Below are 27,675 nucleotides of genomic sequence, written 5' to 3'. Positions count from 1 at the left end.
CCCACATGAAAAAATTGCTATAAACATGGTGCTGATCAGCTAAAATCTGACTAAGGAGCACTTGAATGCATACAAATCAATGTTTACTAGGTTTCATTAACTAATGATTGCATTATTTCTCTAATCAAAACACCCCCAAAAAGCAGCTTCCACCACTGCCTAATGCTTTTCCTCTGATTTTGGCTTACTTTCCATAAAGCAATCAAAGTCCATGTGGTAGCAAGGGAACAAACATACCAGGGACCTCTTCTACTGGGCTCCAGTCACTCCAATCCTTCGGGCCAACAAACTGTGTTACATTAATATAACAGCGAATCTTCACGTAGTGCGATGTACACTCCAAAGGCATATCTGATGTCCAGTTCCAAGAAAGAATGATGTCCTCATGAGTCAGTTTTGAATAGTAAGTTACCTACAAAGTTTTCCCCCCCAAAAAAACCCAAGAGTTTATGAACATCTGTTAGTAATGACTTACAATCTCTCAGATGTCAACAGAATGGCAAATTAAGTGATGTAAATCATAAAATCCTGATGCATGGTTGCAGTGTCCCACCTAACTTTCAGTTGTGCTCTGAATTTACTTTCATAAAAAACTAAGATGCTAAAGAGCCCATCAGCCAGGGAAACAGCCATCCAGAAACACCAGAAGGTGGACATCTGAGGGACAGCTGGAAGCTCGCCAAGCATTTCAAAAGGTATATACTGTATCCCCGTATCCTGGGCCTCTCCCAGGCAGGGATATGTTCCAACTTTTCAATATGAAACTCTTCTAATATTAGTCCCAGGCTGCTAATTTTATCTTTTCTTCATTCCTACAAATTGTAGAACAGAGGTACAAATTGACCTGGAATGACTGTGGTTGAAAAAAAAACCAAACTGAACAGTCAAGAACCACCAAGACTTGAGACCCTGTTGCAGAAGGAAGGCAGAGATAATGGTGAAAAACACCTGCCAAATTCATAAGAAAGGTCTAATAAAACGCCCCAACCCTCACAGATTAAAAAATAAATAAATGCTGTGACTGTGAATAAGTACTGACAGTATAGCAGACAGTGTCCTCATAACTTCGAAAATTAACAAGAAGTTACCTACTGGAGGCACAACTACACTCAGATTCTGCAAAGCTCTACAATTTTCATTATTCTCAGCTTTCTTCAAATGACCTCCCAGAATACTATCACGGGCAAAAATTGTGTATGTATTTTACATAAGGGAAGAAAAGGACTTACTTGTATGACTTTTTCCATGGCTTCTTTACGGAGTATCTGAATCTGCCAAAAGGCATCCAGTCCATATGGGAAGACTGATCCACTATCACTCCACTTCAGATTTAATGTGGAAGTTGAAAAGTCAGGTGTTAAACTAAGAATGTGTGGAGTGAAAGGAACAAACGCTTGAAAAAGAGAGGGGGGAAAAAAGCCATTTTCAAGTCATTAGTCAGCAACAGCAACCTTACAGGTGTTTAACAGCCACATTTCTCTACTCTGCGCTGGCTAGTAGCCATACAAACATGTAACTCAACCTCTGTAATTAGAACAAGATGGACTCCGTTATTACTTGAGCATGACAGTTCCCAGAAAAGCACAGGTGCTGATGAGTCACCAGGTAGCATTTTCTTTTAACATCTCAGCATGCAGATGTGTGAGTAACCGATCATGAGTAAGACTCTTCATAATGCATAGTAAGGAAGGCATCCTATCTTTCACAACCCTCATTCAGTGCCACACAGATAAAGGAAACATGGCGACAGTCTTTGAAGTGTACAGGAGAACATAGCTAGGGAGGATGATGGAAAATGCCCCAAAGAAAGAAGTGGGTTTTGGAGACCAGCAAGGAAGAGGGAACTTGCAACGATAGTGAGAGTAGACAGAAAGGAGAGCAGAAGCACAGGATGGAAGAAGCTCACGCAAAGGTCTGAAGAGGATCATGGAGAATGTGATTTTAACCTAGAATAAATATGAAAAGCATGACATGGTGATAAGGACAGGACAGGGAGATTAAATAGAAGCACCTCTTCCATGAATGAGTGACAGTGAAGCAAGAGACTGAGAAGTAGGCAAGGATTATGGTAGTACAATTCTTATGGCAGTTCACTGGGCCTGGTGCAGGATAAATTCTGTTTCTAAAATGTGTCTTTTATCCAACTTTGGTCCTAGCTGAGGCTCTAAGAGCCAGCAAAGTCAGCACGGTCAACACACTACCCGGGATAACCTGTGATAAACCTGAGAAACTCACCCTGCCTGGAGTCAGCAAGGTGCTGGAGATCCCAGTGTGTTGTTTCCCACATATTTTTGAGTTGTGTATTGCTAAAGCTCTTGAGCTGCTCTCAACTGAAGAGAGAACTGTGTCAGAAAACTGACTAAAGTCAGAAGTGCTACTGGCTTTAGAACTGGACCGCATTATAGGAATAAGCAGGCAAACCAAAACCAAAGACTAAATTATAAGCCAGCATTGGTAGATGGTGTTTATGTCCAGCTTCTTCCTGTGGGAGGAAGGAACTGCGAAACAGTCTAACTGATCCATGACTCCAATATGATACAGCCTACCTCCCAAGCATAAATGAATTTGCTCAGTTTCGCATACATTTGAATAGAATGGGTAAGTCTGGCATAGAAAATATGATACTATCAGAAGTGACATATGTAATAACTTCCCTTAAAATGTGAAACTGCAAGAATAAATTACTTCATTCTGTAGCTATTCAGCATTTAAAATGAGAGAACAGGCACTAAGAAGTTTATTCTGCCTTTCCCAAGCCAAATTTGACAAATACACTTTACACACCATGCAGGTACCTCAATATGTAGATTACAAACTTGTTTACAAATCCTTCTTAATTTGCAATTATGGGGGGAAAAAAGGGCGTGTAACAGTATTGTACTTCATTTTCCTCCTCACTATCTATCCTTGATTACTGCTGTAATCTACAGATAAGAGGGGTTTTTTTCCCCTGAAGGGTAAGAGAAAACAACCTGTTACGTGTAGTAGATCCATATGGACTCAGCACACCACCATTTTACATACAGGAACACTGCCAAAGAAAACTGCAAGCTTAAACACTGCTGGAGCATTGTTCATCATAGTATCAAGGCCTTATGTACACACATAAAACCGGAAACTTACAGATGTCTTTCTTGTGAATTTCAAACTCTTTGGTAGCAAATGCAGTTCCAGAAATGCTGTTTGTGGTTATTGTCACTGTGCTGGAGCTCTCTGGGACCGGAATCTCAACCCTTTTCTCCTTAGTTTTAAAACACACTGGAGGGGGGAGGTCACTGCAAAGACAGAGAGGATTAAGCAGGTATTTCAGCTGATAGGAAGCTCAGGCAAATTAAGTCCTATTCCTAGGATACTAATAAAACAAAATTCTCTGTATTATAACACAGAGCTCCATCGAGTTTGTGAAGGAGTGAGACTTGCACGGGCTTTGGTTAGTGCCAGATTGACAGGCATTCCCTTGTCTTTCAAGTCACTTTTACCACAGAATAGGCCTTGCACTAGCTGTATAATGCAGCTACCTAGCTGTTAAGAGAACACTTCAAAGTGAAAAACTGACTTCTTAACTAAAAGACGCATTTCTGAAATCTACAGTAACCATATAAATGAGTGTTTCAAAATAAGCAAAATAAAAAAATCCAAAACCCAACAGTAACACACATATCCCTTTATGTTTACACTTTCCCTCCATTTCCTCTCTAAGCGATGCCATATGTGTGTGAAGAGCAGGTTTACCCACCTGTGTCCCCATCTTAGAACAAATCTTCTAGCTCCCCTCTGCTGCTCAGCTTGTGGGGAAAGAGTAGAGGGTACAGGAGAGAATTGCTAAGATCCCAGATCTAAATAAAGTCTGTGCATAATGTTTGTGCAGTGCTCAGCACAATGTGATCTGGCATTTGTCTGGAGGTTGTAAATGCATACAGGAAACAATAATGGATAGGTCAAGTCCCTTTGCTCATTATCATTGATAGGCACTAGAAAGGCAAAAAGTTTGGAAAAATCCAGACCTTCCCCTTGGGGGAATGATGGGAGGAAGGAAAGCAAAGAGAACAATGCCAGACTTCCTGCTGAGGGACTGTTAGTCACTTATGAACTGGAATAGGACCCTGGAGCTCCCATCAGCTGGAGTCAAGAGCTTGGGTTGAACTTGTAAGATTTACACAAGACTCTGGGCTAGAGAAGGCCAGCTGAGACTTGAGCGCTCAGAAAGGCTATTCCTGTTCTGTACTGAGATATTATTAGAGGATGTTTGGGCAAGTGAAAAACAAAATCTCTTTCCCTCAGGGAGGTCTGCACTAAGCTCAGCTCTCAGCCCCTCTGCTTCAGGGACCCAAGCCTGTTCTGTTTTGCTAAGGAGAAACATCAGCAGCTACCTGACCGCTCTTGTTTAGAGGGCAATGCCTCATGAACTCTGCACTCCTGAACTCTGGTCACAATGTCACTTATAGGTGGGGTTTTTTTTTGTATAGAAATGATAGCTGGCAATGCAGGAGGAATAACAAGACACAGAAAAATCAAACATGTAGGTGGAAGAAGTGCAGCCAAGCTGTGGGACCCCAAGGACAAGCCTGGGCTGCCTGCAGAATTTACAGGAAAAAGGACAGTACAAATATCTGGACTGGGGGCAGGATCAAGATGTAAAAAGGATTTGAACTCATCCCTAGCACGTGATAAGTACTTGGCAGACTCAGAGCATGGGGAATTGAACATGTAGTTCTGATTAGTGAAAAACACACTGAAGATACAAGTTTTTGTAACACTTCTCAAAATTTTCATCTCACATTCACTTTGGAAAAGCTATTGTAATTGTGGAACAATTTTACGTTTCCTCTAATACAATGCTTTCCAAACAGCTTTAAATTTATCAAGGTTGTAAGACAGTCACCAAGAGTTTTTTCATGTTTTTCCACATGTGAATCTCAACACTTATGTCATATATTCTACCGCTTTGGCCCATAACATCAAGATTCACTTCTTCCAACTATCATTTCCTTTTGGACTGAACCTGGTATGAAGATGTCCCTCATGAAAACTCTGAGCAAGGGCTAGGCAGATACACAGAGAAGTCTAAGTAAATGAGAGTATCTTCCAGTCCTTTAAAGACAGCAAGCAGATTTTGGCAGAATTGTTAGCACGAAACAACACTTTGCCAGAAACCCCACCATGGCCTGAGTTAACAGTGCCTGGAGGAGCACCACCCAAGGAAAACTGATGGGGAGATGCTGGGAAACAACAGCATCATAAATGCCATGGACAGTGACTGAGGAATAACTACGCTTTCATAAAATTTTGTAGTTTTCAACCAGGTATACAGCTGACTTACTTGGTAGTGTAGCAAAAGTCAGTTTGTCCATGTCTTCCTTTCAAAGAGACATCCCAAGTACAGATCATTTTACGTAAATTGTGTGTTACACATTTAAAATTCCAGGGATGCCCCAGAGAACCTGAAATCATATAAGAAATATGGTCACAAAATGAAGGTCAAAAATAACGAACTGTAAAACAATTGCTACTGTTCACATCTATAGCCATTCTTTTTACATTTCTATTGCTTGCATGCTGGCCAGTATTTTAGAATTGTTGAATGACTTGTGTGCCTCATTTCAGACAGCCACAGACTGCCAGATTTCAAGTGCCTGAAATCTGGGTTTATACTTGTGTGCAACAACACAGGCAGCTGCCTCTTTCCACAATAGCCATTCCTATCCTAGCCTAATAAGCAGACTTTGGGCCAATGGCAAAACCACAAGCTTTGACGATAAACTTAAGGAGTTTTTTGCTCTTTTCCTTTGTCCCACATTGAGGGCAATTAATAACAGAAGGGCAATTACTGATAATGTGTGAAATTGTCACAGACAGCTGACATACACAGCAAGAAGGTCTGAATGCTGACATTTACACAACTGCATATGCAGACTATCACAGTTGCATTATGGAGAATTCAGCACCCAGTTTTGCACTGGTTTACAAGATGCCACTGGGTGCTAGAAAGCAGAGACCAAGCCTTGTACTACCTCCATGCCTAGGATGCTGTGGGACCACAGAGGTGATGGTTTTGGAACATACATATAGGAGGAAAGCAATGCAATTAAATGGTGTCAGTAGAGAAGCTACAAAGAAAAAGTAATCAGTGAGTTACATTGCAATAAACTCACCTATCTCTTGGCTATATATTAAGCTTCTTAAACATAAAATAGCTAGCGCTAAAAGGCAGCAGAGGCTTGAATTATTCCACATCCTTCTACTGTTGGTTTTCAAAACAGAAGCTTCAAGCAGGAACAAATGTCATCTTCCAACAAACTGGTCAGTTCTAAAATTAAAAACAAAAACAAACAAAAAAAACCCTTTAAAATTCCAGAGCTGGTACTCCACAAAGGCCACTTTTTGTTCCATCTACTTTTCATTTTCAGTGCTCCTCCTAGGCACAGCAACTCCTTTTTCTATGTTGTCTGGCAAGCAAGACGCTTGATGAAATGGCACATTCACAATGGGTCTTGTTCACCGTGAATAGAAACGTCCCCTGCTTCAGTTACAGGTTTAAGGGGGCAGGAGAGCCCACGTGTTTTCCTCCCCACTCTGCTCACTTTTCATATTGCTGCTACTCAAAGCTACAGGATATCCAAGACACTGCAGAACCAGATCTGATCACTCAGGATCACTGGCTCAAACCAGTGTTAAGTAATTATGTCTGGAGGAAAAAAAAAACCAGAAAAACAGAAAGAAAAAAACAAAAGGCAGCCATTTCTCTAACAAAAGGTACTTGTTGCTGTAAACCTTAAGGTAAAAATTATCTAGACTACTACATTTAATGTGTTCTTTGAAGATTAAGGGGTTGCATGTTTTCCCAAGAGAAGTCCAACTGTTTGGTGGAAGCTGGGGAACACATTCAGGTCCACCCACACATCAGCCACCATCAGGTTTCGTTCTTAAAAAGAAAACTGCAGGAAAGCTCACCCTAAAGCCTAGCCAATCCTTCCCAAGTCCATTCTTTCCCTGCCACCTGAAAGCTCTGAGACTTGAGCAGCCTCCCAGAGACTGTAGCTCCCCTGTGGAAGGGGCCTTCTCCTGGTGACCAGCAGGAGCTGGGCCGTTTTGCGTTAAGAACATAGCTGAGCCAGCCTCTCCTGCAGATCCTTTTTGTAAAACTTCCGTTTTTTCCAGGCTACTTCTTCTAAAATTCTGAAGTAGAAAGGCTCCTGACCATGTCTTAGAAATCTCTTCCAAAGCTAGAGGTACCCCATTGTCAGAATATCAGACTTTGTCGAAAACCCCCCGTAATTTTAAAAGAAACCTCTCTTCACTGAAGTCCTCTGTGCCACCAGGAGTGTGCTTCCTCATCCCTGCAATATGGCCATGTATTTTTAGTTACTTTTTTTTTAAGGAGTTCTCCCTCAGGGTTACAGCTGGGAATGGCCAAAATGCTCTCCTGTCCCTCACCGTTCTGCACTGTGTGAGGAGAAACACATCGGCACTATGTCAAATAATCCAGAGCTGTTCACAAGGGGACATTTTGCTTCTTCATCCTGGTCTGCAATAACCAGGCTGAGGGAAAGGCCCAGAGAGCACAGCACCTGAGAGAGACCCTGCAGTAAAGGGCAGTTTTACATCTGGAAGGAAGAAACACCCTTAAAACTTAACAATTGTTTTGTTTCCACCATGTTCTCAAGCCATCTGACGACCTCGCTACAAACATACTGATTTAAGCTATACTACCCGCAGACATGTTCAGTTCTTCTTTTCTATATTCCTAAACTGTAATATCCACGCTGTACAGCTTCTTAAAGGCCAAATAAAGAGTGAAATCTGACAAACCCATGCTCAGGTAAAGCTGAATCAAGAACCCACCAGCACATGAAATATAATAACCTCTGTGCCATAAGCCCCCTACTGCATTTTGGTGTCTCTCAGGGTCTTCATATCCTGTCTGTCCATGTTACTAATGAAAATACTGGATGTTACAACCAGGTTTAAACTTTGCTCACAAACCTCTAACTTAATCAAAAATGTGAAGACCATTCAGACAGGCCTGGGAGCTACATGAATAAAATGACTGATTTGTGACATACATGTAAATTACATCTGTTTGTTTATGAGTTTGTTATGAGTTTATGAGAAGTTCATTTCTGGTTTGCACAAAAGCTCAAAATCAAAATTTCAAGTTTTATATCTAAATCACTTGACAGTCCCCTATCAGCTAGTGGAAGCCCAGGAAAGAATGGAAAAGAAAAAGGGAAAGAACTGATGCCACTTGAAGGAGAGAAAACTGCCTTGTGAAGTTAATTAAATCCCAAAGCTCTCACTTTCTAAACTTATTATCTGTACAGGATTGTGCAAAACTTGTTTGGTCATGCCAGGTTTACAAGACAGATTCAGCAACTATATGTATGTGTGTGTTTCAAGAAAATCTTTTGCTTTGCTGAACACTCTTTCAATACATAACTTACTGAGTAGTTCCCCTAGTGCAGAAGTTTTAAGAGTAACATCACAGCAGTGAATTACAAGAAATTTGAGTCATAACACATTTTTCTAACTCAAGTACAGTTTTAATTTCTGTTTCAGAGTCTTCATGTACTTTCATGCAGAGTATGATGAGTTTCTTGTAAACCACAATCTTTCCTAAGAAGCATAGACTGCCTGGTTCTTGTCTTCTCATACACATTTTACAGCTTGCTGAAAAGTTGGCCATTTGAAGCCTCATGTTGCATAATTAAATGCCATTAGTCAGGGGAAAAGAACCCCATTTATAGGCTTGTTTTAATTATAAAATTACAAAATAATTGAAATAATTTAAAAATAGGAATTTCACTTTCTTTGGATGAAAGCTGCCTTCCATCAGTTCAAGGCTAATTTGAACAAGGCATGGAGGTTTTTCCTTAACCTGGACAGAGATGGAAAGCATGTTATCTTCAAGGCAGATGTACTCTTAATATGGAAAGGACAATGCAAGAGTCAGAGATACTTATTTAGGACAAGAGAACTCTGAGGAAGAAAAAACCTTGACCAGGGCTGGCTGGAGTGCAACAGGAGCACTTGCTACTAGGTGTACATGCTTTACATTTTAAGTCTTTATTTTTACAAAGTGGTATGAAGGAGGCCAGCCTGTGCTCTCCACCAGGAAAAGCAGCTGCAGCTAAACCATTTGTTCACCTTGAAAAACATCAGCAACAGCACATCCCATAAAATCTCATTTCCTTGGGCAATCTGTATGTGTCACTTCACTGGCACTATCATTAGTGCCCTCGATGTGCTACGCAACTCTCTCATACTCATTTCAAGCGCATTACTTTGTCCTATCTCCAGCTGACAAAGAACAATTTATCCTCTGCCTTGCAGCAACCTCTTACATAGAAGATGACCAATACCAGGTCTCTACTAGCTCCTCCCTTAAAAACTCTCGGTTTTTTCACCATTTCCGAGTCTCACTTTCCAGATTTCTGATCATTCCTGGAACAAGTATTTCTCCGTGGATCAAACTTGCTGTATCCTCAGCTTCAAAGTATTTCTGCCCCCTGCGGCCTGAGCATTATCAAGCACAACGAAGGAACTTTTCTAAGGCAAGCCTATGTGCAGGATGTGTTTACACAGCCCATGCCGTGTTTGCTTTCTCCCAACATTCAGACCTTGTTGACTCAATTTCAGTGTGTGATCCTGTCCCTGCTGTATAAAGCTGCCACGTAGCTGTTTATCTAGTACTTCAGACTGCAATTTCATCATCAAATGGACTGCAAACCTCCTGACTTAGCATGAGTATATTTACAGACCAAATTCATACCAAAGGCCTTGCCTGACAAGGTCTTTTTACTTTTGAAATTTTAAAATAAGGAAAAATCCTCCCATAAATCTATTCTAAGGAACAACATTGCGTGTGCATCCAAAAAGTGTTCACATGCAAATTAAGCAAAGGCATGGCAGGCTTCACCATGTAATTGCCAATATTTAAGAGCAGCTACTAAAAGCAGGATTTCACAGTAACTGTTGGAAGCTACAGACATGGAGATGCCCCGACCTCTGCTCAGGGCTTTACGTTGTGCAGAGGAACTACCCTTGGGCCTGTGGTGAGAACAAAGTCATTTTAACAAGCTTTTTTTATGTAGATAAGCTGAAAAAGAAACAATTCGATCCAGATTCTTCAACACTGAAGCCGGTGGATGGTGGCCCTTATTTAAGACAGCTCAATACCACCTTTGGACTTTTAGGTGACTTTTAAAGACGTTTTGATGCACACGGTGCACCTACTGGTGATCAGACAGGCAAGACAGGGGAAAGTACTCCAAGCCAGTAACGTGTGCCTGGGAAAATATCTGTGGACACCAGCCCTTCAAAACATTGTAAGCTGTGAATAAGGCTAAAGGTTCTGTGACAAGCTGAGAACATCAGGGCAGCACTGGCTGTTTGACAGGAACATGTTAAGACATTACCAGCCTTTTTAACCTTAACCTCTCAAAGGGAAAAACAGAAGATAACTGGTATCTCTGCTACTAACTGTGTTTCATATTATGTATTTAGCTGGTTCTGCATATCTGACCAAATGCTCTATTCTCTTCAGAGGGGAAAAAAAAGTATTTTCTTAGCCAGTGGTATCAGATCATTTCTCTAAACACAGAAGTTCTCCAAAGCTCTGTTGTACTTATGAGTTTTCTGGTCTTTGAATGTATTTCATTGTCATGTGCTTGGAAACCACTCTGAAAACAAACAAACAAAACAGATAAAAAATCAAAAATCTTCTCGCCTGCTTTCTGCCTGCAGTCTGATCTACCAGTCACAACCCTCCAAATTTGGTTTTTAAAAGATCTGTGAATTGAGTGAACATCAGTGGCCACACATTTATGGCTATGTTTGTGCTCCACAAGCAAATACCTAAACAGAAATGGTTACAGTCAGCTTATACAAAAGGATTAGGGAAACTGTAAGCTAAGAATACTAGATGAAACCATGACACCAGTATAAACTTATGTATTAAACATAATGGAAGAAATATTTGTCAATAAATTTTCTCATTACAATTTATTTGTTTTTTTCTCCACAATTAAACGTATCATCATAACCATTTACCACCAAATGGAACATTAAAATCTCTCAAGGAAAATTATTATACAGCACATCACCAAGAAATTGTACAGCCTGATGGCAGGCTGCATTTTTGGCCATACTGAACAGCCATCATCCCAAATACAGCCAGGTAGAAATGCCAGTGCTAAGTATGTGTCTAGATCAAAACCTTATTGTTAGAAGAAAAATTATTCTGCTTAGCAGGTGGAGAGCTCTCATTTTACTTGTCCCTGCCCAAAGATACTAATTTAACCTTCAAAGTGAAAGAAAACACGTCTACGTTCCAGAAAAAAAGGAAAATATCAAATTACACATCCTACAATTGCCAACAGAAAGCTTCCAAAAAAATTCCCCTATCTGAAAGGCCATGCCAGAAGTACACATTTCTGGGAAACCAAGCAAATTGCCAATACAGCTGACAGTAAAGACAATGAACACAGAAACAGAAGATGAACTGGCTTTCTTTAGAACAGCTTTGCTGATCCCACAGTCTTCAGTCATTGACTTTAAAGCTAGCTGAGTAATAAAAAAAAATGGAAGTAGAATTAATAATATTTTTTTGAGGGGGTCTGGCTGTTTTTCAAGAGAGTACATTCTTCTACCTCCTTAAAAAAATTCCCAAAGTTGAGACAAAAATCTCTCTTTAGTAATCTAAATCCAGGCTTTCCCTCTCTGTTTTATAACATGGCACCATTCCATGTTCAAAAAGATTCGCAGGACATGAATCACTAAAACCCGTTTATAAATGAAAGCTGAATCCCGTTTGGGAATCTGGCTTTCCCCAGTTCCGAGGAATTAAAGATTCTGCTATTTCTCTTTTTGAAAGCTGATAAAATAATTCAAGTTGTCTATCTGCACCAAATGCACTCTCCCAACCTGCAGTGGAGAATAAAGGAGCAAAGACAGGGTGTTAAGATACTACACAGTAAATATGCAGGCATGCACAAGGCCAAATCTTCTGTCCTATGAGACAAACTTCGTTTTGTTGGGTTTTTTCCTGTCAAGCATCAGGAGAAAAATCCCCTCCTCACTGCTTCCTCTAGCTTCCAAACAGCAGCATCACCTCCAAGATGCTGAGAAGCCACCCCAGGTACGCTGCAGCCACCTCAGCCTGCTTTGGCTCCACAAAAGTGCAATGTCAGCATGCTACACACAGGCTCAACGCAAGGATCAACACTTCAACAATTCACTTCCAAAGGTCCTGGCCACAAGCACCATCTACAAAGGCAAGTATTTTGGCAAGAAACATTACCAACAAGTGCCTCCCCAGCTGAGTAAACGTTTCACCTGGCTCATAATCTAAGGGTAATGTGCAGCTGCATCTGCTTTCCAGTATTTCGAGTTCTTCCTTTCCCCCGATCCTAGGACTATTAAACACTATGGGAATACAAATAAGCAAGTTGCAGACTGGGAGAGCTGGTGCGTACTTCCACGTAGTGATTAGCAGGAGAAGCACCCTCACTTGGCAAAGAGACAAGAGAAAACCCTTTGCATGGTATTTCCTGACCTGGGGAGGGGGATGCATGAAGACGACATACAGGGCAAGGATCAGAAAGGCCTGAAGTAACTTGCTTAAGAAATCCATGAACAAGCACCACAATTCAAGGGTGATTTTACAAAAGCATTTAGGACCTGTTGGATAGCACAACACACAGGCACACAAAAACTGAGACCCTTAGGACTTGCTTTGAGAAAGAAATGAAAATATATAGAAGAAGCAGATATCAAGATAGTTTAATCATAGCAATGGAAATAATTTTGAGAATGATTTGGAAAGTAAAGTGGAAGATGCCTTCAGGTTACTGATGTCAAACAAAACCCACAAAACAAGAACGAGCCAGGTGGCTTATGAAGAGACGTAGGAAGAATATCCCTGCTGGGACAGCCAGGCTGGAAAGAAAAAAGAAGCACAGTGATACTGAAGAGGCAGGGCAGTCAGGCAGAGCAGTGGACTGAAAGAAAGGGCAGAACAAAGCAAAGAGACTGCAGGAATCGATGATTTATTTTTACCACAATTAAAACTGAACTTATTAGATGACATTTTTGTTTTTTCAAGCTAAATACACATTATGCACGCTTTGCCTTTTGTTCTCACTGAATTATGCCTGTTTTCAATTAAACTGTATGCTAATTTGGAAACTGTTAGTCCTACTGGCGTCATTCTCCACACATTGCCCAGCATACACCATACATGAGTGGTCCCCAAGCCAGACATTGCATTTGATGTTCTTAGCGTGAGGTTTCCAGAAAAACGACGCTTTGAACAGAAAATTGTGTGTCTGACTCCTGAGTTTGGAAATCCTTGCCCATGTCAATCAGCCACTGAGTTCATGGTTAAATACAAGCACATCCATCCCTACTAGGAACACAGCACTGCACTCCAGATGGTAACAACAGAAAACAAACGCTTCTGAGAAAAGCAGTGAATCCTAATACTACCAAAAATAGACTAAATATGTTTTGGGACATCTGCAAGGCTGTTCACGATTTACTGTTGTTACATATCAGGCAAATGGTATTATAGATTACCCCCTAAGCCTTATTAGACGTCAGAGAAGGCACACTAGAGAGGCCTGGACTGCAGTCCAGTAAAAGTTGACTTTACTCTGCAGCGATTTCCTCAGTGGGATCTCTCCATCCAGCTGCAGAGTTTTGTCAAGATTGTAAGGACATAGTATGCTGAGAACTCACCTCCTCATTCTGAGGGAACTGAACCTGGGCAGCATGTTCAAAGGTTACCGCAGGGGTAAGAGGACAGACCAAGCATTATCAGATAAGCCCAACTTCCTTAGGAAGTCAGCTCAAATTAACAAGCACAGCTTCTCCCACAGAGGTGCAGATGGAAAACACCTAATCATCTGAACAAAGCAAAGGGGTGAAGGTTAAGGGACGCCACTGGCCAAAAGTGAAATGTTCATATTCTAGGATATTGTGCTGCACAGGACAAGGAAATGGCTCCAAGTCATTTACACACCCGTATATTAACCCATTCAAAATTTTTTTTTGATGCTTACTACAACTGGCAAATTACTACTGCAGTAAGGTGAAGGATTCAGCTTATGTGTTTGCATAAATCTGACACAGCTACACACATTTCCTGATATGCTTGAATTCAGTGATCTCACGGTCGACACACTTCCTTGAATTCTTGTGCTTTGCAATGCAGCATGGAACAAGTACATAGAGCAAAGGCACACAAGTCCGATTACTTCGCACATATAAAAAAACCCTATTATCATACAGGTACAATGCACAGAAACAAATGTACCCATTTTTTGCAGTTTATAAACCTAGAATCAAATTAAAATACACAGAGAAGGTTTCCCACTTTGCCAGTGCTTGCCGTCTTTTACTGACACATAACTGAAATAAAACACAAGCCAAATATTCCAAAGCATATTCCATTTTTTAGGGGGTACTGTTCATCTCTGTGTAGTTCTCAAGACAGTGTATCTTCTGAGGAAACCATTTGCCCACATTGTCAATTGCACTTTACTCATGCTGGTTCAAGGGCTAGACCATGTCACTCAGACTTTTACAAAGAGGGCTGCGGGAAAAAAATTGCTGTTCCCTAGAAAAATCATGTTATCTACATAATTCTGTCCCTGCCAGTTCTCTCCAGCTCACGCATCCTTATGAACTAATAAACATTAAATAAGTTGACCTTATTAATGAAGGAGTTTATTTTCCTTAATTTGGTAATGTCTAAAAACTTACTTTGAACTGCATGACCTTTAATATTCTTTCCATCACAGGAAAAGCCTAATTGGTTTTATAAGAGAACACTGATAATTACTGAAACAATGCCAAGTGTCTTTTATTTAAACCACTGGCAATGACCTGAGGGTTGGAATCCTTCCCTGTTTACAATGAAACCTGTGGTATTCAAATTATTTTTAAGGTACAATGAACTGAATCCAAAGAAAGTCTGACTTCATGTGTACAAACAGCATATAAATAGATCAAATGCTGAAATGTGGCTTTCACAATAAATAATATATTGAGAATAATGAGCAATAGTTATGCAATATCCTTTTAGAGTGAATGTAAGGAATGAGAGTCACTTACGAGAAACAAATTGTTTAGTAATCGAGGGAATGGCCAACTCCTGAAACCATATATCTATATTTTCTCATAAATTCCCATTGTATTAATCTTTCTTGATACTGTAAAAGCTTTCATGCACCGCTATATTTTCACTCTTTGTAAGTACCAGACATGTCACATGAAGACATACTGCAGCATGTTATGATGTGTAGCCTACCCTTCCACCGGGGTGAGCAAATGCTTTCCTTGGTGCTTCACTCCCAAGTGGGTACTCAAGCCCTGCCACTCCCCTTCCAACCTCTCCGAAGAAGGAAGGTTTGCAATGTAGTACGACATTATCAGAACAAATCTGCCCATGCATAATTACATAGCAGTTAGCATTTATTTCTTTCATATACTGTTTTCATTATACCTTATTTGCCTCCAGCCTTTCGTTTATGCATATACATCCGTATCCTCCTCATAAGGCAGCAAAGTGCAGGAATAATCTTAAGTACTCAGAAATACAAATATTGACTTCTACAGTTGATAATGCACCAGAGCTGGTCTCTTTCCTAATTAACTTCAACAGACCCAAGAGAGACCACTGCCAGACTATAAAGAAAAATACTAACTCTTGCATTTGTGCATGCATGTAACACAGACACAGCTACTGGAAACTGACATTCTCCCACATGCACACCCGGTCACGGTACCGGCACCCGCTTATGCTCTTGCTGCTCACAGCCTTCATTGGAGCCATGAACCCAAAAGACATGCAGGCACAACTAATCCAGTTGTCTGAAGCTAATACCACTTACTCCTCCTTGTCTGCTTTGCTCCTCTCACAAAGGTTTCCAGGTCTCTGCAAGGGACCTCGGGTCCACTTGTGGATCAACTCTCACAGCAGCACAGCTAGCAACCCAGTGCCTCAACATAAACTGATTCATCCATATTATCCTTTCTATCCCTCTAATAGACTTTGACACCTTCAAAATACAGACAGCCTCAGCTTAGTTTTAGTGTACTCCTCCTTGTTATCCCCAGCTCTACAGTCATGCGTCACTTCCTTAATTGTATTGCCCTAACTGAAATAAATCACTTACTGCAATGCCAAAGGCACAAGATATAGTTGGATTACAATGAAATTAACACCTGACTTTCCATTTGAAATAATTTAGGCTGAATATTCAGATTAGGCAGAACATTGTTTTAAAACAAAACATATAAGAAAGTTCATATTCTGTTTCCAGTTTCTGCTAAATTACTTCAAATCCGATTCAAATAGACTGAAATCTCTCAGCCCACAATACTGAAAAAGATTCAGAATACTCCAAATGAGAAGTTTACATCTTGTCTGATGGCTGATTCTATCTTAGAAAGTTTCTAGATTTTGCTTGATGTAAATAAACTAGCAGCTCTATAGCTATTTCATGGAAGGTCTTAGAATGGAAAATACTGCATACAGTACTTTTCAGAGGGATCAAACACCCGAGCAAACTCTGCACCATTAAAATAACGCTCAGCAAAAGGAACAAAGCAATGAAAAGCTGAATATTTTTAAACAATATGCAAGATGGCTAGGACCCATATGTATAATTAATTTTTGTTGCTGTAAAATAAAGCAATGCTTTTCTGTCATTCCTTTTAGAACTTGGAAAAAGCAGTGAATTGAGTCCCTGTAAATAACCCACCACTAAGTGCTGAGCCAGCAGTGTCTGTAAGGCTAATGATGCCGCACCTCATTTAAAACTGAAAGCAGCTCATAGAAAATTGAGACTTCTACTAATAGGACGTAGAGTGAGTCAGTTCCACAAGTTTCTCCTGACCTGATTCACACTTAGAGTTAAGAATACAAAGCAGAAATTTTCAAAGCCACAACTAAACTTAATCTCACATCTTCACATCATTTTCACATGACCATCACTACATCATTGCTAACTTACATCTGCCTCTTCCCCCTCAATACTTCCTTAAAAGCCAGATTCTTCTCATAAAGATTTCTTTTTTTCTTTCTCTTCTCAAAGATGACTATAAAAAGGGGCTACGGAGAGGGAAAAACAATGCTGGATTTTACACACACAACTCCTTCCAACTTTGCTATCTCTGTTTAACAGGGCTCTTCCTTCCTGCTATTATTAGTAAATCTCATGGTTTACATCTTTCAGTATTGAGCGGGCAGATGATGTACAAAAGAAGAAGGGCTTCTTACTCACTAGCTTCTGTCACCAATAAATCCTGTATTCCTTTGGAAGGTTGTTCATCACATTTTTCATGCATTGTTGCTGATATGTTTAACTTTTTTGTTTCACAAATCAGCAATGAAGCAGTCATTGTTTCCAAAGTGCTGAGCAAGGCCAACTGTGGGAACAAGAGACGTGCGACAATTCTCAATGGTCTCTCTGGTGGCTGCACATTGAGGTGCCCAGGCACAGGGAGAGAAGACAGGGGCAAAGGGAAACCTAACTGCAGAGAAGAGAGAGTTGATTGGACAACTAACATTTTGCTGTAGTTATACGAATGACACGTTCTGCTTCAGTTTATTTTTAGCTTCTATTCCAGTATTTTCTTCCTTAGGAAAATTTCTGTTCTTTATGCATTTAATCAGGTCTACCCAGATACACAGTGCGTGCATGACTCACAAGGCCAAGCATCATTCTTTTAAGCTTACCTGTCTAAATCCAGAGACCAGAAAAACCTCTAATGTAAATTTCATGGTATGAAACACCAATGCCTCACTTTTTCTTCCTTTTGTGTAATGCTATTCTACAAAAACTTGTGCTGATCTCACTGCAAAGCAAATCATTAGAAGCCACATAGCATTTAAATGTAATACCACCTCAAACATCTTTGGAGAGTACTCCACTTTCCACATTTCTGCATTTTTCCATATTAAAGAGCTATATACTGGATCCATACAAGATCATAAATGCTAAACATATTTAGATGACAATGCGTATGCCTCAGGAACATCAATATATGACTTCAGAATAATAAATACAGAAAGTCTTTGTGAGCTACACTAGAAGAGATTAAAAAGATCAGAGGTACATACACATATTAGGAATACAAGTGACAAGTGGGTTTTTTTTCCAAATAAGAAAATTTAAAATAATTTAAAAAATCTGCTATCATTAAAGATGTAAAAATTAATGCACATTACTTCAAAAGATGAGATCAGCTGGAGGCAATTATTACCAGTACTTGTAAAATTCTTTAAAAAGTGATCAGTTCCTTAAATATCTGGGTTTAGACTGCAGCATCTCATACACCTTAATTCTCAAGTCCCGTGAAACAAGCAGCTAAATGCTACCAAGAGATCACCTGTACCCTCTGATGAGAAAGCATTTCAAAGCCATGGAGTGCTGCTCATGACTAACTGCTGATTTATGTAAGATAATAAGCCTCAGTAACCACATACATACACACATTGCTCCTGAATTTGCAAACGTGTAAGTATATGACTAATTTTATCGTATGAATAAAGGTATGCATAAAGTTACATTTGCACCATTGGCAGGACCGCCGCTGCAGGAGCCTTGACAGGCTCAGTCCTTAGTCTTCCATACAGGAGAGCTGAATGCTGAACTGGGCAGTCACATCAGGTACCTGAAGTAAAAGATTCATACATAATCCATTGTGAAGAATGCTACGCTAGAGGATCACTCATCTGGAATTATAAACATACTTTCTGTCTTTAAGGGCGTACAGAGGAAAATTAACAGTTTTGCCAAAAACCTGTTAGTGACCTAATTCTATGGGCAGCTGTTGTAATGCTGAGCGCTTGCTCCCGTTTCTGTCTGCAGGGATCACTGTCCAAACTCCAACCCAGAGTTACCTACTGGTTAGCAGGCACTCATACAGCAGGGCAAAAGGATAATAGGCAAGAATCTAACATTTTCCAGGATAAATTCTCCACATACTAACACCAGCTGCACCACTCATTAATTGAAACATGGGGAAGCAAACAGAAAACATTCCATTTTCAAGGTATCAGCTGTCACAGCTCAAGCAAATAAATACATAAAAGTCACTGAAAATAAAAAATCCTTGCAACTTAACACAGATAAAGCTACCTTACAAAAGCACTCAATCCAACAGCACAAGAGAAAAACAAGCCATTCATTAGCAGCGGAAATGGTTTAATCCAGTACAAAGTCGATTTGTACACAGGATCAAACTTGGAGCAGTTTGGGTTTGAGAGATTGTCTGTTGCTGCAAAGCCTAAAACAATGCAACTATTTAGTTCAACGAGGTTACTTGATCACAGTTCTCAATTACCTACACAGAGAAAGGATTTAAACACAAACAACAATACATGAGATATGAAAGTCAATGCCATGTAGTAGACCTCCACCAAAAAGTGCACATTGTGAGAAGTAATGCTAATTAAGTGCTGGCAAAGCTCTTCAAGGATGGGATGAACAGACTGAAATAAAAAATAAAATTGTACACACAACTAAAAATATTCTAAATATGGGCTCAATACAAGTCTTCCCATATTAAAGTCTTCGGTTCACACTACACCAATGTCAGGCTAGATTAGCATAAATCTTGCATAGATTTCATGCTAGTAAGCATTTTAATGGTGAAAGAAGACAATGTTCAAGGGACGAGCCACAGATTTTGAGGTAAGATAATAAGGGTCACACGACGGCTTGCTGGATTTACATCCAGACTGATCCTGTCATTTGAAACATAAGGCAACATTTGGTCAAAAATATCTTCTTCCAAAAATTTCCTAGCATTGTGAAAAAGAAACAGGCCGATCACATTTGATTTGGAGGAGCAGGCTGTTCTATATTGGGAATCGTGACAATGCTATTCTAGCAGATGAATTATGAGTTACGTGCCTGGAGATCTGTACACTAAAGACTTCTCATAGCCATGACCTTTGGAAGACTGTGGAGCAGGGGGAAGGAGGGGAAAAGGAAGAGGAACAGGTAGACTCTAGGGAACAGATATTATTATCCTTAGAACCAGCAGGTTTCTATGCTAGCAGAAGTAAGAGTTTGACATTCACGTCCACCTCACACACAGTATTCCAGTGCTTGCTGCACATAACTCAAGACAACGCTGAAGTCTACAATATAAATAAATCACATTTTTGTTTTCTTTTTTCTCTCTCCTCCTCCTCTATCTGTGCCTAGAATTGAACATTAAAAGCTTCTCTCCTTGGTTTTAGCTCCAGAGTAGCTGTAAAACCTCAGAGGTCAAACATCTCTTTTGCCGCAAGTGCTGAACTTGATCCAAAACATGAAATATTGTGAAAATTAGCTGTAGTCGGAATACTTATAACATACATTCACCTTTGGGCTTCAGAGTCTGCAGAAGCCCCACCTATAATACTGACCACTATAATTTTCTTCTGAAGTTCGTTTGATTTAAGCAGCATTTTTGCCCTGCAGTAATATTAAGACCAATTATTTGAGAAAGATATTTTGAAGCTCTGTCCTCACTGATTTTATAGTTAAGAGAGGCCATTAGATCACCCAGTTCAAGAAGGGCAAATCCATAGTCAGCCATACAAACAGGGTTACATCACATGATGTGCAGCACTGCTATCTTGGTGCAAGAACTTCTGGGTGACCACGTGAAGTCCTGTTTGGAAAGAAGAAGGGCTGCCAGGCTACGGCAGGTACCACCAGACAGCCCCAAAGGGCAACTACGTGCCCAGGCCAGCCCCATGATGAGCCATGCCTCATGTACCACTTGTCCAAATCTCCCTCTTCTCTGGGCTCTCTAAGACATGTGGGACGTGATCTGCAACTCTCAAACTTGCTAATAATTTGAAATGCAGCTTATTAAGTTACAGAAAGCATGAATATCAGAGATGCTCAAACCACTGTGGTGGACTGCAATGTGGAAGTATCCTCACTCCTTGCCTACGCGCTGCAGACAGACTCGCCTTTATAATGTTTGGGACCAACGTGTCCCAGTGTGGACCAGACCACTTTGCAGCAGGGGGTTCAGGTCATCACCTCACTCCAAACCAACTCTTTCTGTGCTTCTACATTCAAAGTAATGAAATAAAGTAGTTTGTAAAGCTTTAGGCTGAAATGTGTGGCAAGCCCAAGGGCACAAAATGGTGGGTATTTGAGGGCATAAAGCCATCTGGGATAGAGCTGGCTTGTCCTGCTCACCATGCTAGCCAAGCTTGCCATAGATTACATCCACAGATCCAGAATAAATATTTAACCATGCTGTCTACTCAACTAAGCTTGCACTTCCTCTTGGAGGGAAGTAACTGATTTATTCAGGGAGCAGAACTAGTTTAGATGGATGGCTGAGGCGCAGAAGCAAAACACGGACATTTCTGAACCAGCTCGACAGTGTAAACCACCTTCAAACACCCTTCTTACTTGTAAGAAGTTTGTTTTATTATGTTTTATTATACCTTTATTATACCAAAAATAATGTTTTATTATACCTTTAAGCAACTTGTGCAATAATGACAAAAACTATGCAAGCATAAGAAGCATTCCAGCATACTTTTCCGACAGTGTTTATCACCTAAAGAAATCATACAAATACTTTGCTTTATTTAAATTTCATGATTATGTGCTACAAACTACCAGGCTACCTTGATACAAAGCTATCAGAGTTCAGTCAATATTACAAAGCTATTACCAATGCAGCTATAGGTACACAGCAAGCGCAAATATGTATGTCTATTTTAGGAATATATGTATATTCCAAAATACAGTGTTTTTGACTGATGATCAAAATGCAGTAAGCTATACAGGCAGAGAACACTGGTATAATGTTGCTCATCAATACAGCAGCATCCAAAAACAATCAAAAACCCGCAATAATTCCCTAACCAATGTTATTGTCTCAGTAAAACCATTTGGCTGGCAAGGAAAATGCTGCAGCATAAAAGCATCCCCAAGAAAGTGCTGCTTTATCTACTTAAGACCTGAGGAAATTTCAGGGCACTGAGGCCGGCTTTTTGGTTATGCAGAAAGCTGCCCCTGAATTGCTGGTTTTACAGGTGAGAAAGGAGACCCTGCTCCCTGACAGGTATGCCCAGGAGAGGGGGAAGACATCCATCTCTCAAGTGCTCCCCTAACACGCAACACAGGCTGCCCATCCTCTGCTGTGGGCTGTGCTGCGGGTCTGGTTTTTGGCAGGGTAGGAAGCGAGGCAGAAGGAGCAGGGAATTGCTACAGTGCTGTCCTTGTTTCCATGACATGTGCTTTGAGAACTTGTGCTCCCTGAAGTAAAAGGCATAATTTGGACTCAACAGCTGACAACTCAGCAGTTCTCTGCCTGTGGGATAAGGGAAAGCTGCTTCTGTTGTAGCAACAGTCTTTGACCTCACTCCAATGCCCGCTCCAGACCGTGCAGTGAAAGGAAGGGAGACATATGCCCTTCAAAACCTTACACCCTGACCAACAGTCATACCAATGGGTTAGAAATTATTTTTAGGTTAAGCACTTTCTGCTTGCAGTGAAACCTGCTACTAGGAGTGATTCCAAGAGGCGGCAGCAGGGAAAGGCAGACAGCAGCAAAGTGGCAAAAGCCCCTGCTGAGAGTTTCTGGTGCTTGCAGGAAGCACAAGGACCATCTAGATGCACAGCAGGAGGGCTCACACAGTCTGCAGATTTAGGGATTGCAAATTTTCCTGTGGAGGGAGGACAGCAATGATCGGCAAAAAAACTGATGGTGCATATGAAAAACAGTCCCTGAATATTCTTCTCAGTGTCAGATCTGAACATCCAGATACCATTATTCAAATTACCATCTGCTAGTTTATAGCCAGTAAGGCAGGCAGGCAAAGAACACGGGAACCTCTGTGTTCGCTCATGATCAGTATCCTAGCTGCCCCTACACCCCCTCAAAGGCAGGTAAGAAAACAGCTCTGGCCATCCAGGAATTTATATGGCCCCCACCACCACTGTGCTAATGACTCTGGAACCAGAGATCCACAAGATTCTGAAAAATGAACCCTGAAGACATTTAAGCACTTATAAAAACTGTACTTTTGATGCTTAAAACTAAAAGAAACATGTTCCAAAATCCCATTTAACTGCAGCTAAGTATTGGGGGGGTGGGGGAGGGAAAAAGAGAGGTGATGATAAATTTTGTATGCATCAGCATGCACAGGTGCACAGTCTCATCTCTGACAGGGCCACAACACCTGCCTGATGCTTAGACACTCAAGATTCACGAGGCAATTATTCCCTGCCTGTGTCTGCTGATAAAATGTGTGCAGAACCACAGAATCAGGTTCCTCAGAAAAAGCAGAAGCCATTGCTTTTATTTAGACACACAAAACAAAAGCAAGTGGTGCTCCTTTTCAAAGGCAGCGCTGCCACCGCAGCACTTGCTGGGACATGGGAAACACCTCCAGCCACCCCAGAGACTACTCAAAAGTAACAGATGAGTCAGGATAGAGACCTTTCCAGACTTTTGTAGGTGGCATTTCTCTCCACGGCTTAAGTAACCACTGACTTGGAGCAGGACTTCATGTCCTTGTGAGAGGGCACTCGCTAGAAGCGAGAGACCATGGGCTCCAGGTCCTGCTCCCAAGGATTATTTATATCTTTTATATTAAACTGCTCATGGAATGAAATACATCAACCAGCTTTGGGGCATACAGCACAATCACCTTTCAAGCACTATGTAGAAGTAACTTATTATTCTTGGTTTTAGACAGAACTTTTATGCCTAACTGTCAGAAAGGAGTCATAACTAAATATCAGGGGGAAAGTTGCACCAAAACGTGAATTATTTCAACTAATTCTAGCTAGTTATGGTAACAGGACTAAAATCTACTTACATGCCTGTTGTCCATGTTTCCCTGCATGAGAATCAACATCTAAATCAGAGCAAGAGGATCCCCTCTCAAAGAGCCACCAGTATCTTGCTTGAGTCCTTTTACCTATGTGAGTATCTTTAAACCTCCATCAGACCTTTTCTTCTACTGCTAATGAACATCCCCTTACCTGAATCATCTCTGTATTTCAACATCAGTCTGAACCTAAGATGCCAGTGTTTCCATTGCAACTGTGTCCCAGGTCAGTATGTACTATTGAAAATGGAACAAAACTAACTCCAAGAAGTTTCCCGATTTCTTGTTTTCTCTTCCATTATTTAAAAGCTGCCTTTCAACAGCTCAAATAAGCTCATTACAAGATAATATAAACTATCATTTAAAACTGTATCAGATCATTTTTGATTTCATCCAACAAACGTACCATCACAACAGGAATTGCTGGATTTAGCATCCTCTGCATACCTCTGAGCTCTGGCACACAGTGTTAAGTGGGAAAGAACTTAATTTACCTGGTCCCATCATCTATTGGGTCATCTGCAGAAAAACACAATCCATCTGGAACAGCTTTGTGATGCAACGTACTCTGCAAGATAGAGTCAGTATTTATAAACATCCAGATTGTTTAAGACTGCCAGACACTTTCTTTGTGAGGTACCATTTTCTCTTTCAAGTGGAATTCTTCCTAAGATTCTGATTTTAAATACATCCTCTCACATCACATCTCAAGGCAAAAAACTTGGTGCCAGTAACTTGCTGCCAGTTGGATTAAACAACCTAATATCCATGCCCTAAGAGAGCTGTTTCTAATAGATTTACAGATTCTGTTCCAGCACTACCTATGCCTATCAATACATCCAGATTTTTTTGGAATGTTCACTAAAGCCCTGAGCTGACTGATGTTGAAACAGATGTGACATTATAGCCATACTTCATAACCTACCATGCACCTGAAAATTAAAGCTGCATGAATTCCCTCCTAAAGTAGCAGCAGCAGCTTTGCCACCTGTGAAAGTAAGTTTCTCTCTTTCTTGGACAGCATCTCCACGCATATGGCTGTTCCCACATATTTCTGACTTGCCTTCAGCAAGTCTGAGAGAATGCCCTCACCTAAAGGTTAAGTCTCTTCCTTTCCTCAACACACCTGTAAAGGGATTTTGCACAATCTAATTCATAGATAGTGATTGCCACTGGTGGCTCAAAGTTACTAAAGCAGTATGTTTGGAGAGTGCACAATGGAAACTGTTATCACTTAATAACACTGATAAAAGTCTGAATAGGTGAAGCAGTGATAAGATGAAAGGATGCAAAGACTAAGTAAACAGAAAGCAAAATCAAACAAAATCAGGTGATCTATTGGCTGCCTAAAAGCTATACTCCAAACCAGCTCCAAGTTAGTGATTTTTAAGCTTTCCATTTGTGGACTTCTGCAACACTTTCTAGTTTAGATACCTAGCCCTGCAACCTACTGACACTAGACTGTCTTTTCTTAGTATACTCAGCAGACCTCTCAGAAGTAACCTGCAGACCCCTATGCAGGTAATGACAAGCAACCCACACCGAGCAATACCAACCAACTACAGATAAGGCACAGCTCGGTACTACAGATCCACTCCCTGCATTTGCTTCTGTCTCTTCTGCATCCTAATCCTTCCCCTCATCAAACGTAATATTTGGTTTGATCTTGATTCATATTGGGACCAAACCCAGGAGACTTCTATGTGCATGCTTACCTTTGTCACCAAAAAATAAAGAAATCAAAGCTTATCTTTATCACCAAAACCATACAGCATACAATGGTTGAGAAGTTAAGGACAAGCACAGACTTTGTGCAGATCAAGGCATTCATGCAGTCTTCCTTCCAGGACATGCAAAGCTTTGTATATAAAGCACATGTGCACTGATGGATCTACATGAAAAAACATACCATCTCTGCTGGCATTGCCACGTGCTGATTTGAGAGGGACCATGGCATGGCATGGACTTTAATCTTCCCCACAGCTACTAAACCTGCTAAGTCTGATTAACAGTCTGGATTCATGCTGTGGAGTCCAACTAAGCCTTTAAGAAGAATTTAAAGAATTCTTTTCCAGTAAGGAAAAACGGCAGAACGGACTTCCAGGTGAGATGTCAAAGGCAAGTCACACTGCCTTACTTAGGTAACAGGCTGGGTTTCAAACACAGCAGGAAAATACCCAGTGCCCATGCTCCCCCGAAGGGAATTTGACAGGACACGGCCAGCTTGATTATGCAATATGAATATTTGACTTATTTTTGCAATGGAGGTTTTATGTGTGAAAGTCTGTGGAAAAGAATCAGAGACAATTCCTGCTCAACAGCTCACAGCTCTCCCCGGCAGCCGATGATTACAGTATCTATCCAGAGCTTTAGTCCCTTTTACAGCAAAAATCCCAAGGATCCACTAATGATAACAATTAAAAACCAAACAAACGACGTATATCACCAATTCCTACTGAAGCAACAGGCAGCGTGCCAGCAAAATATGCCCAGTTCAGATTCACTTACACACGTTGAATTTTAACAAGGGAGTGACGTTCCTTCCAGAACTACCTCGGAGGCTTAGAGAGATCTTTTTTAAACACAATCTCTAAACACATTAGAAATTCAATCACTCAAAATAGATACAGCAAGCAGCCACTGCGCCGGTGTCCCTGTACAGCCAGCACGCTCCCAGGCGTGCAGCACGTCTGGATGCCCCCCGGCTGCAGAGGGGGCTCCGGGTTCCCCCTCCCGAACTCCCCTTTTCTGAAAGGGCGCTACTCATTTTAAGAAAAAAATGAGAAGCACGACAGGAGGCGTAAATACTATTTACCCGCTGCTCAGTCCTTGCACCAACCAACCTGCCGGCCAGCAGAACGAGCTGTCGACAAAACACAGCTTCTATTCCAGCCGCCGGCTGCACAGGAGCCGCCGGTCTCCCCCCGCAGCCCCGGGGCTGCTGCGGCTGTCCGCGCCGCACCGGCCCCGCGCCCCGCCGCCGCCCGCCCCGCAGCCCCGGCCGAGCCCCAGCCGCAGCGCCCGCGCCAGCGGAGAGCAGGGAGGCGGGCGGGGGGCGCGGAAACTCCCCGCGGCCCCGCCGGGTCCCGGCCGGGCTGCCGCCCCCCGCCCGCCCCTCCTCGCCGGCACCTCCCCGGGGCGGGCGCAGGCAGGGATGGAGGGGGCATCTACCGCCGCGCCCCTCGGGCCGCCCCCTCCCAGGTGCGAGCGGAGCCCCGCCGCGGGGCCGCCGCCGGGAGAAGCCGCCCTGCCCGGGGCCCGGCACTCACCCGCCGCCGCCTCGCCGTGCCCGGCGGCAGCCTCATGCCGCGAGGGGTGCGCGGGGCTGCCCGCGGCGCGGTCCGGGCGGCCCAGCTCCGGCGGGCAGCTGTGCGCAGCGCCGACAGGAAGGAGGGATGGAGCCGGGGAGGAGGGAGGGATGGAGGAGAGGGGCTGGCGGGCTGCCTGCGGGAGGAGCCTGCGCCGCGCACCGCCCGGCGCCGCCGCCACCCCCGGCCCTGCCCCCGGGGCACCGCTGCCTCCCGCCGCCCGGCAGGGCCCGGGCTGGCCGCGCCGCCGGGGTCCTGGTTGTAACGGGCCGAGGCTACCGAGCCTTTCGGGCCTGCGCCCGCCCGTGGCTCGCTGCCGGCTGCGCTGCTGGGCTGCCCCGGCCGGCGGCTCCTCGGCGTCCCCGGCGGGCCGTCCGCAGCCAGGCGGGTGAAGCCGCGCAGCTCGGCTGGTCGTTCCGGGCCCTCTCCGTGGCACGGTCAGATACCCTTCTTAGAAAAGCATCTTTAATATCTCCAGCACTGCCAGCCCTCCGGGGT

The 27,675-nt window shown here is 42.2% G+C and overlaps 1 protein-coding gene across 9 annotated transcripts in view; it reads right to left on the bottom strand.

The window, feature by feature from the left end:
• The window catches only part of LIFR (LIF receptor subunit alpha), a 54,580-nt gene extending 27,322 nt beyond the window's left edge, over positions 1-27,258 (bottom strand). The window contains exons 1-9 of one of the 9 annotated variants that reach the window (XM_056324398.1): positions 26,713-26,827; positions 24,364-24,437; positions 18,576-18,681; positions 17,744-17,862; positions 6,153-6,307; positions 5,321-5,441; positions 3,124-3,275; positions 1,230-1,393; positions 238-412 (exon numbers count right to left, since the gene is read on the bottom strand). In XM_056324398.1, the coding sequence (XP_056180373.1) occupies positions 238-412; positions 1,230-1,393; positions 3,124-3,275; positions 5,321-5,441; positions 6,153-6,234 (694 nt within the window). In that variant the 5' untranslated portion in view covers positions 6,235-6,307; positions 17,744-17,862; positions 18,576-18,681; positions 24,364-24,437; positions 26,713-26,827. Of the gene's footprint in view, positions 1-237; positions 413-1,229; positions 1,394-3,123; positions 3,276-5,320; positions 5,442-6,152; positions 6,308-17,288; positions 17,308-17,743; positions 17,899-18,575; positions 18,682-24,363; positions 24,438-26,684; positions 26,840-27,138 lie in introns of those variants that run through there. The other 8 variants (XM_056324400.1, XM_056324404.1, XM_056324402.1 and 5 more) reach the window with 8 other exon arrangements.
• Between the last annotated feature and the right edge of the window lie 417 nt (positions 27,259-27,675).

Source organism: Falco biarmicus, chromosome Z, assembly GCF_023638135.1.
Source record: "Falco biarmicus isolate bFalBia1 chromosome Z, bFalBia1.pri, whole genome shotgun sequence".
Lineage (NCBI taxonomy): Eukaryota > Metazoa > Chordata > Aves > Falconiformes > Falconidae > Falco > Falco biarmicus.
This window is presented reverse-complemented; position numbering and strand designations above follow the sequence as displayed.